Consider the following 18922-nt stretch of genomic DNA (forward strand, 5'->3'; position numbering starts at 1 on the left):
GTGAGAGATTTGGGGGCATTTCCACCAAGTACTTACAAAAGGAGTTGTGCATATTTAGGGCCTCCTTTGTATAGAGAGCTTAGAGTGGACTCCTATACCGTCATCTCCTTCTCGCCCCAATTCCTTTTGAAAGCATGATAGCTTCTCAGGCAATATTTCAGTGAGTGGCACCATTAAATAAATAAATAAAGTTTATTTAGGCTCAGTCATAAACATGTTAAATTAACTACGCATTGTGAACGAAATAGACAAAATAGAATAAAATGTATTATGAAAGAGGCCCCGTGACTATTTATCTTTTTTTCTTTCGATTACTGAAGTTAATCCTCTGTTATTTAGATTTCCCACTGAGTCTGAGCCGGGACATTCTAAGAATAATGCTTTTTTCTTCCTGGTCCACAGCTAACTGAAATGTCATACCTTCTTTCTGTGTCTGTTCGTGGACTTAGTGGTTCCATTTATAGATTGTGCATCACACATCGTATCATAGATCTTTGGGTTGCAAGTGTAAGAACTTCAATCCGAACACATTTAGACAAAAGTAGTATGTATTTGGTTTTTTTTTTTTAATTTTTTTTACATTGATTTATTTTTGAGAAACAGAGTGAGACAAAACATGAGTGGGGGAGGGGCAGAGAGAGAAGGAGACACAGAATCTGAAGCAGCCTCCAGGCTCTGAGCAAGCGGTCAGCACAGAGCCTGATGCGGGGCTTGAACCCACGAACTGTGAGATCATGACCTGAGCCGAAGTCGGACGCTCAACCGACTGAGCCACCCAGGCGCCCCAAAAAGTAGTATGTATTTGGCTCGTAGACTATGATAAAGGATTTCACAGTCAAACCTAACCAGGGCAAGGATGTAGTTGGACTTTGGAAACATCAAGAATCAAATAAAACCAGGTTTTGCCATTACCCACCTCTTGTTTGTGCTCATTTCTGCTTGGAACGGAATATGGCAGGAAACTAGCCATGAGAAGTTGCTGGATTTCATGTCTCACAAAGTTTTCTTGGATCAAGTTTAAAAGGTCCAACAGGTAGACTGTGATGGGCTTGGGTTCTTCAAAATGCGCTCTTCAAATATGGTCAGGAGCAAGGATCCTGGTGCACATCGTAGTTGTAGCATGAGGAGCAGGTGGTGGAGGCAAAGAAAGTGCCAGGAAGGCAATGAACAAAAATCTAGTCCATTCCAAGTATCCTCACTACCTCTTATCCACTTGCTCCTCCCATAAATTTACGGCCTCCAACCTTGACAGTATGTTTTTTTCTCTACCTTTATAACCCAATTCAAGATTTACAGTTTTCAGAATAGCTTCCCTTTTGATGATAACAAGTCTATTGGTTCTGTCTTCTGATCTGAATTTCAGTTCATTTCCAAAACTAAGCTGGTGTTTTCCAATTAAATAACATGATACCAACCCAGTTGCAGTAAGTTCCACACCACATCTACCATTTTCCTCAAATTCAACCCCACTTACTTTCTCAACTTCTTCATTTTTGTTAGTTATATCCTATTACAACACACTCACACACTGAAAACTTTGATTCTTCCTTGTCTATCAACCACCATATCAAGGTGCTAGTTGATGATGTTTTTCAAAAGGTCTCTCATATTTATTCTGTATTCTCCATTTGTACTACCACATCCTAGTCCAAATCTCTCATTGCAGTTGAAGTTCAAATGGTTCAAACCCTTTGCCTGCAACTCTTTGAATCAATATCAGACAAATCTTTATAAAATCACTGCTGTGATCACATCACTTCCCTATTTAAGGTTTTTTCATAACCAGTCACATGAACAGCCTCAACTTTTGAGTCTTGGAGAAGATATTTGTACGCTACACATGTGTTAAGGGATCAACATGCAAAATATAAAAAAGGATCTCGTGCAACTCAGTAGCAAAAGAATAAACAGCCTGATTAAAACAATGGGCAGAGGTTCTCAACATCACTAATTATCAGAAATGCAAATCAAAACCACAATGAAATGCCATGTCACACCTGTTAGAATAGCTACTATCAAAAAGACAAGGGGCGCCTGAGTACCTTGGTTGATTATCTGACTTTGGCTCAGGTCATGATCTCACAGTTCGTGAGTTAGAGCCCTGCACTGGGCTGTGTGCTGACAGCTCTGAGCCTGGAGCCTGCTTCGGAATCTGTGTCTCCTCCTCCTCTCTCTCTGCCCCTCCTTGCTTGTGCTCTCTCTCTCTCAAAAGTAAATAAAGAAACTTAAAAAAAAAAAAAGCTGGGGTGCCCAGATGGCTCAGTAGCTTAAGTGTCTGACTCTTGATTTCTGCTCAGGTTATGATCTCCCAGTTCATGAGTTGGAGCTCCTCATGGGCTCTGTGCTAACAGTACTGAGCTTGCTTGAGATTCTCTCTCTCTCTCTCTCTCTCTCTCTCTGCCCCTCCCCCACTAGTTCTGTCTCTATCTTAAAATAAATAAATAAAATAGAAAAAAAAAAGACAAGAGCTGACAAATGCTGGTGAAGAGGTGGAACATTTGTGCGCTGTTGGTGGCAACATGAATTGGTACAGCCACTGTGGAAAACAGTATGGGGGATCCTCAAAATGTTAAAAGCACAACTACCATATGATCCAGCAGTCCCACTTTTGAGTATGCATCTAAAAGAAATGAAAATAGGATATTGAAGAGATACCTACACTTTCATGTTTATTGTAGCATTATTCACAATGGCCAAGATATGGAAATTACCTAAGTATCTATTGGTGGATGAATGGACAAAGAAAATGTAATATATATTACTCAGCCATAAAAAAAAGAAGGAAGCCTTGTGATTTGTGACAATATGGATGGATCTTGAGGGTATTATACTAAGTGAAATAAGTCAAAGTCAAAGGAAATTACCTAAGTATCTATTGGTGGATGAATGGACAAAGAAAATGTAATATATATTACTCAGCCATAAAAAAAAGAAAGAAGCCTTGTGATTTGTGACAATATGGATGGATCTTGAGGGTATTATACTAAGTGAAATAAGTCAAAGTCAAAGGAAGTTACCTAAGTATCTATTGGTGGATGAATGGACAAAGAAAATGTAATATATATTACTCAGCCATAAAAAAAAGAAGGAAGCCTTGTGATTTGTGACAATATGGATGGGTCTTGAGGGTACTATACTAAGTGAAATAAGTCAAAGACAAATACTGTATGATCTCACTTACTTTTAAGATCTAAAATCATTGGACTTATAGAAACAGAGAAGATTGGTGGTTGCCAGGGCTTGGGGGTAGGGGAAATAGGGAAGGTGTTGGTCAAAGGCTACAGACTCTCAATTATAAGATGAATAGGTTCTGGGGATCTAACATGAAACATGGTGACTAGAGTTAACAATATTGTGTTCTGTACTTGAAAGTTTCTATGAGAGTAAAGATTTAATACTTGTACCATGACCAGAGAAAACAACAAAATGGTAATTATGTGAGACAAAGGAGGTGTTAACAAATTTTATTGCGGTAGATATTTTGCAATATATATGTGTATCAAATCATCACAGTGTACACCTTAATATTACAAATGTTATAGGCCAATTATATCAATAAACCTAGGAGAGAATACAATATATTGAAATTTGTGAGATATGGCAAAACATATTTAGCAGAAAACTTAAAGCCTTAAATGTTTATGTTAGAGCAGAAAAAAAAAGATTTAAAATCAGTAATATAATTCTCTGCCTTAAGAAGCTAAATCAGGCAGAGAAATTGAACCTACAAAAGTAGGAGGAAGAAAATAGTAAATAATAGGAAATAATGAGTAGAAGAAAATAAAAGTAGAGGTAATAAAATGAAACAAGAAGTTTATTCTGGGAAATATTATCAATAAATTGATAAATCCCTAACTAAAATGATGAATTCAAAAGAGAACAAAAGTTACCAAAATTGAGAATGAAAGAGAGGATCTCAAAACAAATGCTACAGACATTAAAATGATAATAATGGGATATTAATCACATTTATGGCAATAAATTTAAAAACTTATAAAATAGACAAATTATTTGAAAAATATAACTTAACAAAATAGACACAGTAAGAAATAAAAAATCTTGGTAATACTATGTAAATTAAGTAAATTATAATTATAATAATTTGGGAAACCTCCCTGAACAGAAAATTTCAATCCCATATGATTTCTCTGATTAATGCTACCAAATATTTAGGGAAAGAATAATACCAATTTTACACAAAGTCTTCAATAAAATTAAGATGGAGGAAACATTTCCCCACTTGTGTTATGAGGTCAGAATAACCCAATACCAAACTTGAAAAAGGTATTAAGAATATATAGAAAGGTTAGTATTCTTCACGAACATAGATGCAAAAATTCTTAACAATATATTAGAAAGTCAAATAGAACAACACATAAAATAATAATACATATATAATACATTATGACTAAGTGAAGGCTTATCCCAGGAATATAAGATTGATTTAACATTTAAAAATTATTCAGTGTAAATCTTTGTTTTAACAAAGTAGAGGAGAGAAATTATACAATCATCTCAATAAATATAGAAAAAACTTTTGATAAATTCAACCCTCATTAATAATAAAAACTCTTAACACACTAGGAATGAAAATGGTCTTTCTTAATCTGATAAATGAGAATTGTAAGAGATCTATAGCTAACATTGTACTTAATGACAAAAATACTGATGTTTCCCCCTTAAGATCAGTCATGAGGCAAGGATGTATACTCATGTTACTACTAATCAATATTGTACTAAAGATCTCAGCCAGTGGAATAAGGTAGTAAATGAAGGGCATAAAGATTGGGAAGGAAGAAGTAAAACTGTCTCTATTTGCTAATGACATGATTATTTAAGTATAAAGTTTGAAAGAATCTACAACTACTCGAACTATAAATTAAGGAAAGTCTCAAGATACATGTTTAGTATACAAGAATCAATTATATTTTATATACTAGCAGCAAATAATTGAACAAGGAAACTTAAAAAATTCCATACATGATAAGATTATAAAATATTAAGTACTTAGGGATAATTTTATCAACAGATATGTAAGACCTCTATACTAAAACCTATAAAATATTTCTGAGAGAAATTAAAGACTTAACTAAATGAAGAGATATATCATATTCGTAGATTATCAGACAGTATTTTTAAGAAGTCACTACCCCCAGATTGATATCTAGATTTAACACAATTACAATTCCAACAGGCTTTTTTTTTTCATTTTTACAAATAAATTAATAGTGAAAGTTAGACCTCCTCCTGACCGATTTGGATGCCTTTTATTTCTTTGTGTTGTCTGATTGCAGAGGCTAAGACTTCCCATACTATGTTGAATAACAGTGGTGAGTGGACATCCCTGTCTTGTTCCTGACCTTAGGGGGAAAGCTCTCAGTTTTTCCCCATTGAGGATGATATTAGTGTTGGGTCATTTATATATGGCTTTTATGATCTCCAGATATGCTCATTCAATCCCTACTTTCTTGAGGGTTTTTATCAAGAAAGGATGCTGTATTTTGTCAAATGCTTTCTCTGCATCTACTGAGAGGATCATATGGTTCTTGTCCTTTCTTTTATTGATGTGATGAATCACGTTAATTGTTTTGCAGATATTGAACCAGCCCTGCATCCCAGGTATAAATCCCGCTTGGTCATGGTAGATAATTTTTTTAATGTATTGTTGGATCCAGTTGGGTAATACCTTGTTGAGGAGTTTTGCATCCATGTTCATCAGGGAAATTGGTCTATATTTCTCCTTTTTAGTGGGGTCTCTGTCTGGTTTTGGAATCAAGGTAATGCTGGCTTCATGGAAAGAGTTTGGAAGTTTTCCTTCCATTTCTACTTTTTGGAACAGTTTCAAGAGAATAGGTGTTAACTCTTCCTTAAATGTTTGGTAGAATTCCCATGGAAAGCCATCTGGCCCTGGACTCTTGTTTTTTGGCAAATTTTTGATTACTAATTTGGAGGTCAAACTTTCACTCTTTGCAGATGACATGATACTCTATGGAAAACCTAAAAGATTCCACCAAAAAACTGGTAGAATTGATTCATGAATTCAGCAAAGTTGCAGGATATAAAGCCAATGCACAGAAATCGGTTGCATTCCTATACACCAACAATGAAGCAACAGAAAGAGAAATCAAGGAATTGATCCCATTTACAGTTGCACAAAAAACCATAAAATACCTAGAAATAAATCTAACCAAAGAGGTGAAAAATCTATGGACTGAAAACTATAGAAAGCTTATGAAAGAAATCGAAGAAGACACAAAAAAATGAAAAAAGATTCCATGCTCCTGGATAGGAAGAACAAATATTGTTAAAATGTCAATACTACCCAAAGCAATCTACATATTCAATGCAATCCCTATCAAAGTAACACCAGCATTCTTCACAAAGCTAGAACAAATAATCCTAAAATTTGTATGGAACCAGAAAAGTCCCTGAATAGCCAAAGCAATCTTGAAAAAGAAAACCAAAGCAGGAGGCATCACAATCCCAGACTTCAAGCTATACTACAAAGCTGTAATCATCAAGACAGTATGGTACTGGCACAAGAACAGACAGATCAATGGAACAGAATAGAGAACCCAGAAATGGACCCACAAACGTATGGCCAACTAATCTTTGACAAAGCAGGAAAGAATATCCAACGGAATAAAGACAGTCTCTTCAGCAAGTGGTGCTGGGAAAACTGGACAGCGATATGCAGAAGAATGAACCTGGACCACTTTCTTATACCATACACAAAAATAAACTCAAAATGGATGCAAGACCTCAATGTAAGACAGGAAGCCATCAAAATCCTCGAGGAGAAAGCAGGCAAAAGCCTCTTTGATCTTGCCTGCAGCTACTTCTTACTCAACACGTCTCCGGAGGCAAGGGAAACAAAAGCAAAAATGAACTACTGGGACCTCATCAAAATAAAAAGCTTCTGCACAGCGAAGAAAACAATCAGCAAAACTAAAAGCAACCGACAGAATGGGAGAAGACATTTGCAAATGACATATCAGATAAAGGGTTAGTATCCAAAATCTATAAAGAACTTATCAAACTCAACACCCAAAAAACAAATAATCCAGTGAAGAAATGGGCAAAAGACATGAAAAGACACTTCTGTAAAGAAGACATCCAGATGGCCAACCGACACATGAAAAAATGTTCAACATCACTCATCATCAGGGAAATACAAATCAAAACCACAATGTGATACCACCTTACACCTGTCATAATGGCTAACATTAACAACTCAGGCAACAACAGGTGTTGGCAAGGATGCGGAGAAAGAGGATCTCTTTTGCACTGCTGGTGGGAATGCAAGCTGGTGCAGCCACTCGGGAAAACAGTATGGAGGTTCCTCAAAAAACTAAAAATAGAACTACCCTACAACCCAGCAATTGCACCACTAGGCATTTATCCACGGGATACAGGTGTGCTGTTTTGAAGGGACACATGCACCCCCATGTTTATAGCAGCACTGTCAACAATAGCCAAAGTATGGAAAGAGCCCAAATGTTCATTGATGGATGAATGGATAAAGATGTGGTGTGTGTGTGTGTGTGTGTGTGTGTGTGTGTGTGTGTGTGTGTATACACACACACACACACACACACACACACACACACACACACAATGGAGTCTTACTCGGCAATCAAAAAGAATGAAATCTTGCCAGTTGCAACTCCATGGATGGAACTGGAGGGTATTATGCTAAGTGAAATTAATCAGTCAGAGAAAGACAAAAATCATATGACTTCACTCATATGAGGACTTTAAGGGACAAAACAGATGAACATAAGGGAAGGGAAACGAAAATAATATAAAAACAGGGAGGGGGACAAAACAAGACTCATAAATATGGAGAACAAACTGAGGGTTACGGGACGGGTTGTGGAGGGGGCATGGGCTAAATGGGTAAGAGGCATTAAGGAATCTACTCCTGAAATCATTGTTGCACTATATGCTAACTAATTTGGATGTAAATTGTAAAAAATAAAAAAGAAAATTAAAAAAAAAGAAAAGAAAATTTGGAAAAATCACCATATCTTGTTTTAAATTTTACTATTGATCTACAGTAATCAAGAAAGGTGAATGGAACGTAATATAGAAACCAGAAAATCAGAAAGAGATCCATGAATACATAATCATATGTTTTTCAAAATAGGCAGTAATTCAATGAAGAGAGGGAAGTCCTCAACAAATGGTACTGGAATACCTGAATACACTTATGGAAAAAATAAAAAGTTCAACCCTGCTTAACATTAGATACAAAAATTAATTCAAGATGAATTATAGTTGTAAATAGAAAAGTGAAAACTATTAAAATTCTAGAGGAAATCATAGTTGACTATTTTTGCACATTAGAGGCAGGCATATATTTCTTATAGAGGACATAGAAAGCACTAAGTATGGAAGGAAAAATATGATAAATTGGATTTTTTTAAAATTCAAAATTTCTGCTCATCAAAAGACACCATTAAGAAAATGAAAAGGCAAGCCATAGTCTGGATTACAAGTGTCACAATACATGTATCAGACAAAGGGCTTTTATCCAGAAAAACAACAACAAAAACTATACATGTTACACACACACACACAAACACACACACACACACACATGCTACCAAACTCCCACCAATTAATAAAAAATAATAGAAAAAAGTCATCAACTATACTTAATGCATTTTATAAAGGATCAAACAAATCAAAATTACTTTATAATGGAAGATATACAAATGGCCCAGAAACATGAAAAAAGTGCTCCATATCATTAATTATCAGAGAAATGCAAATTAAAATCACAATGAGACATTCATTAGATTGGCCAGTTCTTCCCACTAGAATGGCCAAAATTTCCAAAGACTGACTATACCAAATGCCTGTAAAAATATGGAACAACTCTCTTACATTGTTGATGGGAGCACAAAAAGCTAGAGTCACTCTGGAAAACCCCTTTGCAATTTCTTATAAAGTCAAATGTACACCGACTTAATGACAAAGTAATTCTGCTCCTAGGTATTTAAGAGAAATGAAAAGATGGATTCAAGAAAATTAAGAAAAAAAAAACCCAACTTTATTCATAATAGCCCCAAACTGTGACCAAGACAAATGTTCATCAGTAGTGATAGATAAACAAGCTATAACTCATGCACTATTCAGGATGAATCTCAAAAACATTATGTGGAGCAAAAGTAGCAGAAATAAAGGAATATCTTTAGGATTTATACAAGAACAGGCAAAACTAATCTATGTGAAGAAATTAGTATAGTAGTTGCCCATAGTGGATGGGGATTGACTGGAAGAGAATACTAGAACTTTCTGTTCTGATTAAATATTGATTATCTTATTTGGAGTGTTGGTTACTTGTGTGTATATGTTTATCAAACTTCACATCATATTCTGTTGTACATTTAGCATCTGTGCATTTTGCTGTATGTAAATTTTACCTAAAAATGAAAAAATACCATAAACAAATAATTGAATTCTAGTTATTCATTTTGCTTTTTGGAGTCCTATAGGATAGCAATTCCAAAACCATTTTTCTCTGTCTTCTAGGCATAACTGAATGAGAAAATATATCGAGCATAAATGGAATATATTTCTCATGGTTAGAGAAGGGAGTTACAAGTATGTAAAACGGAAAACTAAAGTAGACTGTGTATTACTGGATTGGAACTGGAGGTATCTGTATGGGGGAGTGGAGGGAGAGAGAAATGGGGTGAAATATAAATAATGAGTGAATGTGGGCAACTTACAACTTTTCCATGAATTTGAAATTTTATCAAAATATGATGTTAAAAATAAAGCCAGGGAGAGGAGTAAAAGGTAATGGAGACCGGTATAAATTCTCCAGAGAGAAAGAAGGAAAGCAAAGTAAGAAGGGATGTCCTCACTATTGTATGATTATACTTCTTCAAGTATGGAAAATGGAATGAAAAGGCCCACAATGTAGGTCCACAAGAGGGTCTGACATCATCCAGCTCAAGAAAAAGGGCATCGAGAACAGTGGTTCTCAACATTGGCTGCACCCTGGAATCACGTGGGGAGCTTTAAAGTGATCCCTGGGTTCTACCTCTCGAGATGTGATTGAATTGGCCTGGTATGTGGCCTGAATGCTGAGATTTTAAAAAGCTACTCAGGCAATTTTAACGTGCAGCCAAGAGTGGGACCCCTGCTTTTGAGGGAAACCAAAGAAAAGAGACCAGACGAAGTTATCAACCGTTTAGCCCAGTGGAGGTGACAAAAGGTTAGTTAGTTTGGGAGAGTAAGTAGGGGGAGGAATTAGGTGCCGGAGAGGAGGAAGCAGTTCCTCAGGGGTACCCACAGCCAGTAGAGCTACAAGCCTCTGTGGGTGACCTGCCATGCCTTTGAAGCCTGTCAAGGTTTATCTGTCTTGTTTATCTTTTTCTCTCCTGAGTCTTTTAGGATCTGATTTGAGGAGCTTTCCTGGCTAGGTTCCCATGCAGGCAGAGAACTCTGAATGTCCACAAACATGGCTTTTTAAGGCAGGCTGTTTTGGCAGGTTCTCATGCTTGGTGCCAGGCAAAGCATTATGTTCAAGGGCAAATAGAGAAAAGCCAGAAGGCATACACCAGGGCTGGTGTCCAGGGCACCCACCAAGCAAATATCTACCTCTCTTCCCCTCCCCACCCTCACTATAAAGCAGGTTGAGTGTGCATTTCTGCAGCGGTGTATTTTTAGACAAAGACCCTGTTCTCTGATTCATGTAGGAGTTTTGTGTAGTACCTCTTGAAGCTGAAGCAACGACAATTGATCTTCCACGTCTGTCTTTTCGTATTTTCTGTTTCCAAACTTCCGAACTTGTGGAGTTTGAAGAGGGTTATGTAATTGCCACGGTAGTGAATATTTTCCAATATTAAGTGAGCACCTGCTTTAAGAAATAGGTTTATCAGTCATGTCAAAAGCCAACCATGCTATCTTGGGGTTTAGATATTATTTGGGAAGAGGTGATTTCTCATAGTTTGGTTCATACCAAACACTAATGAACTATAGTGTACAAAGCATTTACACTGAGTACCTCACCTCTCAATTTCACTCATTTTATCAAAACAAACTTGGGGAACTTGTGCCATTCTTGACTAGGCCATGGTTAGAGCTTTGATTCTTTTATTCCACTCTGGGTGAGTTCACTGATGTAAAGTTATGTTTACGGAAGAAACTGGAATAGCTTTCTGAAGGCTTTCTGAACAATCAGAGGCGTATTCATGAAGAGCTCGTTTCGTCTCGTGTCTGCTTTCAACATAGGTCTGGAGTCCTGGGATCTGCCTTGTGGTCTGCCCCTATCTTTAGGCTGTTCTGAACCCAGAGTAGAATGGTCTCCACAGCTCTCCTCAGCTTGGCATTGCCTGAGATCAGGATTGCTGCATGTATCGAGGGACAAGCTGCTAGGATCCCCACACAGATCATTACCCCGATCTTGTTGTGCCACAGCATCAGTAAAGGCACTGAAACGAGGGCAGCACAGAATGACACCACATAGAGGCAGAGAAAGGAGACAAGAGATCTGAGGGCTTTGATATGGGCTTCCAGGCTGGGGTCGCGGGAGTCTTTGGTTTTGGCCCTCATTGTCCTCATGTGCCTCCCCAGGGAGACAATCAGCACCCCAGAAGAAACCAGAAAAAATAACAATGACGGGATGGACACCAGTGTGCAGAAGATGAAGGAGTGATAGAAATTGAGTTTTGCAATTTGCAAATTGAATTCTGTATTATTCACGAATAGCATAGTTGTGAATGTGAAGCCAGATCTGCTAAAAAAGTCCCCCAAACAGATGGCGGTGCAGATACAAGAGAAAAACATTGCACCCAGGAGCATCTGGGGGACCTTCCGGGAGACCCAGCTTGCCACACAGTGCAGGAAGGTGTGAGAGAAACGGGCAATCTTGGAGCAGTAGAGAAGACTGAGGCAGGTGGTGAGCCAGAGCCCAACTTGGTTTGTGATCATCCAGAGCATGATGATGGTCTGGTAGCTGAGGCTCAGCGGATCTTTCATCCTCTGGAAGTATGTAAGCTGGATGGCATCCAGAAACAGCAGCCCATGCAGGAAAAGCCGGGTGAGGCTGAGACTCAGAAGAATAAGATCACAGTTGCTCAGTGGCTGCTTCCTCACCACATCCCAAAAATTCACCAGGAAAATGAAGGCATTGGCCAGGACCCCCACTGTAAATTCCAGGATTGAAAGGAATAGAAATGCACTCTTGACTTCATAGGACACAGTTATGACAGGAGTCAGAGCCAACATGATGTCTCTTCTTACTTGGTTAATCTAAGTCTCACATACCCCCCAACAGAGAAGGGTCAGTGTACATTACAAGCCAGGACTTCTCCTTCACAAAGCATCAGGCTTTTGCCCTAGATCAATGCCCAAGTGAGTGCACAAAAAATTCGGCCAGCAAACTTAGAGGGATATTGTTGCTTTAGAATATCTCTTGGATACACACAAGAGCTCATTGTAAGAGCAGAAGGAGGACGGTTCTTTCTCTTGGGTGATGCAGAAGCTTTTAATAAACCTGGGTGTGTCTGTACAGCAGCCCTCCCAGAGGGCCCTAGCATAGCATCAGGGATGCAAACAAGACAGGGTCTCGGTTTCCCAAGTCCAGTTTTGCATGCCCATCTGGACCTGCATGGTAGGAGAAGGGAGTGGGATTTGCTTATGGGTTTAAAGGGGACTGGCAGCAGGCAAATCGTATCTTCTTGATGAACTAAGGTTTGAAATGGTGCCTCTTTCCATTTGCATGCCTTCTTCTATCATGTCGGAGGAAGGGCTCTTACCATAGACTCTGTTTTTAATGTGGACGAATGCACAGTTCCTCCCCAGGCATCCGCACAGGAGTTGTGGCTATCAATGCCAAAGATTTCGTTCAAGCATCATCCTCATTCTAAGCCCTGGGCTGGCAACGCATCATTTCCATGAACAAGGCCAGCAGCTGCCATGAAGGGAGAGGGTCGGGGGTGATCTGGCCTGGATTATTGCAGAAGCCTTTTAACAGCTTGCGCTGTCTTTGTCCCCACTCCTTTACCCCGTTTTCCACTAAGCAACGATAGTGATCCTGTTATAAATATAAGATCATGTCATTGCTCTGTCTAGGCCTTTCGGGACCTCTGATATCCCTCACCATAAAAGCAAAGTCCTTACAGTGTCCCGTGGGTCCTGCTGTATACCTGTATACCCCTGATATCTAATCAGGGCCTCTGTCCCTTCTCGGATGTTATTTGGGGTACTTGCTTCCCCTTTTGCTCCACTCCAGCCATATGGGCCTCTTTCATGGTCTGTGAACTCACCATGCATGCTCCCACTCACCAGGCACGCTGCACACTTGAACTTTCCATTGCCTGAATTGCTTTTCCTCTACTTACTCAGGTGTCTCAGTTTCTTGTCAAAAGTCGCCTCATCAGAGGGACTTCCTTGATCATCTTAGAAGTGGCATTACTTAGCCACATCTTGAATGCTTGTTATCATCGTTACCCTATTCTATATCCCTGCATATACTCAGTTATTTATTGCCCTCTAAAACTACAAGCTTCATGAAGACACGTAGCAAGGACCCAGTACATATTTTTTGAATGAATGAAGTGTCCACAAATTAAGCATTTATTAGTCTTTAACATCCCTGTGGATTGTTAATCTAGTTTTAACATTCCCAGGCATTATATTCTAACATACACCTAACATACTTAGCTGTAATTTCTGACGTTGTAGCTTTCTCCCCTTTAAAAATTTTTTTTAGTGTTTATTTATTTTGGGGAGACATGGAGACAGAGTGCAAGCAGGGGACGGGCAGAGAGAGAGGGAGACACAGAATCTGAAGCAGGCTCCAGGCTCCGAGCTGTCAGCACAGAGCCTGACGCGGGGCTTGGACCCACAAAGCACAGGATCATGACCTGGGCTGAAGTCAGATGCTTAACCAACTGACTGAGCCACCCAGGCTCCCCAGTCCCCTTTTAAACATTTCCACATATTTGGTGTGCTTGGGCCTTCTGGCAGCGCTAATTGTTCTTGATCTCTAAAGGAATATGAACTGATTTTATGATTGCTTCTGCAAGCTCTGTAAAAATTCAGGCTAGTTACTCAATGAAGATTTGGAGAACTGATCACTTAGAGACTGGATGTTGTTTTAGAACACTTCTGCCTGATCTGGTGCTTCTTCTTCACTCTTACAAATATAACTTTTCCAGTTCTTTTTATTATTGTCCTTCTTGCCTCATCCAGTCACTCCCCCATGTTGTGGAGTGGATGATGGGGAAAGGAAAGGAGAAGTTGAATGGTTGGTTTGCAACCTGTCGTATTGTAACATTTCCTCTAAGAGGTGGACCCTTTCCACTTCTGCTCTACTGTGTGCTCCCAGCTTCGTGCCTCATTGTCCCTTTTTGCTAACTTTTCACAGCCTCACTCTGGGAAGACTGCTCCTGTGAGTGGGCTCACAGTTGCATAAAGCACCCTTGAGGAGGGGTGCTCTGTGCTGAAACTGTGGAACCAGGCGCCTGTGGAACCAGCCTCCCTAAGGTTGAGGACTGGCTCTGCCACTTACCCTCTGTGTGACCTTGGCAAGTGATGGAATCTTCTGTGTTTATCTCATATGAAATGGAGATGACAATCAAAATAACACCTGCCTCAGAGGGTTGAGAGGATTGCCTGAAGTGACACATACATCATGCTTGGCATCATGCGTGGCATAGGATGTTTGATCAGTAAATGTTAGTTATAGGACCACCATACTGCCTAGCAATCACTCTTCTGAATATATCACCGAGGAAATGAAGTCGGTACCTTGAAGAGGTATCTGTGCTGCCATGTCCATTGCATCATTGTTCCCAATAGCTGAGATATGGAAACAACCTAAGTGTCTGTCAGTGGACGGATGGATAAGGAAATTGTGGCATATGCATATTATGGAGTATTATCCGCCTTAAAAATGGGGATCCTACCATTTGCAACAACATGGATGAACCTGGAGAAAATTATGTTAAGTGAAAGCAAGAAAAACACTGCGTGATCTCACTTATATACTTCACTCTTATAAAAAGAGTTGAATTTATAGAAGCAGAGAGTAGATTGGTGGTCGCCAGGGGTGGAGGATGATGGGGAGATGTTGGTCAAATGATAACCTACTTTCAGGAAGTATGGAGGCTGAGGACGAGTCTCCATGTCTCCAGTGTCTCCAGATAATTGGACAAAGAAATGGGTGCCAACAAACCAGAAGAGTCCTCCAATCACTGCCATTTTCCCAGAAGTTCAAACCAGCTTGAGATCCAGAATCCTTCTTGAGATCCAGAATCCAAAAGCAAGGAATATATATTATTCATGATTTAACAGCTCCCACCACGAGGGGGTGACAGACCACTGTGAGGCCTGAGAGTCCTGGCTTGCTTACTGTGCCAGCTCAGCCCAGGCATTTCATATTGCAAAAACGTGGCCCCATATTTTACAGAATTGAAATTGTTGACTCTACTCACTATTTTATAGGAGGATGAGTATAAGCTCACAGTTACCCTGTGAAGACCATAATGCCACTTCCATTTTATTTTATTTTATTTTATTTTATTTTATTTTATTCTATTCTATTCTATTCTATTCTATTCTATTCTATTCTATTTTTGAGGGAGAGAGAGTGCAAATGGGGAGAGGGGCAGAGAGAGAGGGAGAGAGAATCTTAAGCAGGCTTCACACCCAGTGTGGAGCCCAACATGGGGGTTGATCTCACAATCCTGAGATCATGACCTGAGCTGAAATCAAGAATTGGACGCTTAACTGACTGAGCCACCCAGGCACCCCACTACCTCCATTTTATTGACAAACCAAGTGGAGTTTCAGGAAGGTTAAATTCACTATATCTGCCAGGATAACTAAAGTGCTAAGTGAGGAGCTGGGTCTCCAAGTGTAGATGTTCTGACTTCATGTTTGGTGTTCTTTCCGCTAAGTCCAGCTACCAATCTGTAGAGCAGGGAGCAATGGCTATCCTTATTTGAGTAAAATGCCTGGTAACATTCTTTCCAACCTGAGCCCTATTTGAATGGGCTTATTTTGGGGGATGGCTGCTGAACCCTTGTGAAGTGCCTTGTGAAGGGTAGAGGGAAAGGAAGAGGGAGGGATGAACTATCATCTCATTCTAAAGAAAGATAGGACAGTTGAGCCTGGTGGGTTCATATCTCAGGAAACCACTATTCTGGGAGGGAAGGGGGTGGGGGAGATCTCTATAGGCTCAGTTAAGATCACTGAAAGAAAATGTCCTTCTGCCCAGGAGGTTAACAGTGCTATTAGCAACGTATAAGCATAAATGAAATTCCTCAGAATTTCGAGTAGAGCTGGGCTGAGGCTGTCCTTGATTCCCTCCTATTGACTTCCTATATCGTCTTTGCTTCCATACCACCACTCTGTCCACAGCATTATTATGTCACTTACCGTATTTATTAAACTATGTGTTGGTTTACAAGTGTGTGTCCCCAATTACACGGAGTTACTCAAAAGCAGGGATTATATATTGTTCATTCTTTGCTCCTCATGGCACATGACACATGATTTTTGCTCATTTATTTGGCCATTCGCTTTAAGCCCAGGGCAGTGATGTGATCAATTGTGCTTTCTTATGAATATAGTATGTAGGCCTTGCTTGAATGTAGATGAATTCACTGAAGGAATTCAAACATGTTTCCTGCACTGAAGATTAAAGGCTGAAAGTCTCTCACAACCTGGTGTGTAACCATTCAGGAGAGCACTCATCCTAAGGGAAGAAAAAATCAGGCGGTGGAACTTGACCCAGTGACAACTGGAGCCACCAGAGTGCAGGCAGGGTTCTGAGTGACATGGTGTTTGTCATTAGACCTTGTTCCCCATCTGGTCTTATGCACTTCTGTCTATCCAAAGGATGTATCAAGCAGTTTCTTTTAGCCACGAGAAGTCAAGATTCATTCCGGTGATCTCCAGTGATGTGAGTGTCCTATGAGTTATACCAGGCCAGGGAGATTGGCATCGGCAGAGAACTTGTTGGGAATGCAAATCTTTGGGCCTTACTTAGAACCACTGAACCCAAGTGTCGAAGGTAGAACCCAGAAATCTGTGATTTAACTAGATGTTCACCTGATCCTGATGCACACTCACATTTGAGAACCCCTGGGATAAAAGGGCAGAAGGGATTTCCCAGAACACCAGCAGTCGCCACACCTCAGAGTCTGGAACATGGCTCAGGCACTGGAACTCTATTCAGAACCCATGTTGTCTTAGCACCAAGAATTGCCACTATCTTGACTGCTCCACCATAGATGAGATTCAGACTGTTAGAAATTGAAGACAGGTGCTGACGCTTGTAGATGGCACATAGCTAAGAAAGAACCCCAGGAATTCCCAGACCCAGCTCTGCCAGTCACTCCTATTCCGTGAGAACAGCAGTGAAATGGGATGGAGGGTGTGTATTATCTTATTAAAAGCTAGACCAGCACCCAAAGGCTCCCAAGGCAGAGCTGTGTGGTGCAGGTTGGACTGGAGCACAGAGTTGACTTAGGCAGGGTCCACATACTCGATTTGCCACCATGATCATGGTAGATATTGCTGATTACCTACGCTTTTCATTACCAGCAGGACCCCTGTGTTACGGGGTATGTCAATATTCCTAACTAAAAGTAAATGACACTTCCCCTCTTTCTTGTAGATAGGAGTGGCATTTGGGACTCATGAAGAAGTGATTGGGTGGGATATTTTAGAAAACTTCTGTTGTCTTTTCTTCTTTCTGTGCCAGCATTTGAATGTTATGGTCAGAGTTCCAACAACGAGGGAAAAGCCAAGAGAATCGCAAAGCTGTCACCCTGAATTTTTTGAGTACTTGGAACCACACCAGCAACTACTCTGCTCCAGGCTTCTCATTCTGTGAGAAAGGTAGTCTCTTTATGGTTTTAAGTCATAGTGGTTGAGACAACTTTCCTGGAAGATGAGTGCCACGATTAGCCAATAAGCTGCCTGCAGGCAGGGCCCTGGGAATCTCTTTGCCCATCTAGGCACGGAAGGGAGGGAAGGTCACCCTGCCTCTGTCTGGGTGCCCTAGTCACGAAGAGGCAGAAAACAGGAAGTTCAAGAGAGGAAGAAAAAGGAAGGATGTCTCTACTTCCTGCATTTTAAAACCTACTTTGTCTGCTCATAGTTGTCAAGAGGATGTGGGCAGAGTGGCACTGGTGTGGGGAGGGAAGGTTCAAGATGGTCTCACTATAGCTCTTATTTCTGAATCTCTGTCTTTACATTTTGCTCCTGCTACTAATTGATTCTGCTGCAAGTCCTCTCTCTGCCTCATACTCAGAAAGGGAATCTAAGTTGTCTTGTGATCACAAAGCAAGCCACTTCACAAGAGTCCGGTTGAAATAAGGATTAGCTGTGTTTGGGTTATGTGCTCATGCTTGGAAGCTGGTACCGCCATGGGATCTGGTGCTTCAGGACATATATAAGATGGCTTTCCTCAGCAGGGACCTGGGGAAGGCACTCCTTTAGAGGGGTCTCTGGGCCCGTCTTCAACTTCACTTTTGCCCACTAAAATGAATTAAGGAAGAGGGGGTTTTAAGTAAAAGCTGATAGAGCTGTAAGGCATTAAATGAGAATGAGCCCAGTTCTGTTGCTCTGTAACACAACAAAGTAGGAGAATATTGTTCGGCACTGGCACCTAGCAGAGATGGGGGGCGTTGTGGGCATGTTGCTTCCCGGAGAGCAGAGCAGAGAGGGAAGCATGTGGAGATAGAGGCTGAGCCAGAGAGAGGGCAGCAGTGACAGAGAGAGCGTGTGCACGGCTCTAAGACATTGTCAGTGCCTTTAAGACATTTCCTGTGGCTTTCTTTTCACCCATTTTCCCTTGGGGCGAGGGCCAAGGGGGAGGCATACTTACTAGGATCTCATCACTGGGGGGCATTTCTGTAGACCTGAGTATTTTGTGTCAAAAAATATC

General features: G+C 40.2%; 1 protein-coding gene across 1 annotated transcript; it reads right to left on the minus strand.

Annotated features, from left to right (window-relative positions):
* Positions 1 to 11241: 11241 nt before the first annotated feature.
* TAS2R38 (taste 2 receptor member 38) lies at positions 11242 to 12246 on the minus strand. Its single transcript, XM_007090829.1, has one exon. The coding sequence runs from the start codon at positions 12244 to 12246 to the stop codon at positions 11242 to 11244; it is 1005 nt and encodes a 334-aa protein (XP_007090891.1).
* Between the last annotated feature and the right edge of the window lie 6676 nt (positions 12247 to 18922).

Source organism: Panthera tigris, chromosome A2 (assembly GCF_018350195.1).
Source record: "Panthera tigris isolate Pti1 chromosome A2, P.tigris_Pti1_mat1.1, whole genome shotgun sequence".
NCBI lineage: Eukaryota > Metazoa > Chordata > Mammalia > Carnivora > Felidae > Panthera > Panthera tigris.

Excerpts from the sequence above, each read along its gene's own strand:
- TAS2R38 (XM_007090829.1), bottom strand. The coding sequence starts at position 12,246 with ATGTTGGCTCTGACTCCTGTCATAACTGTGTCCTATGAAGTCAAGAGT.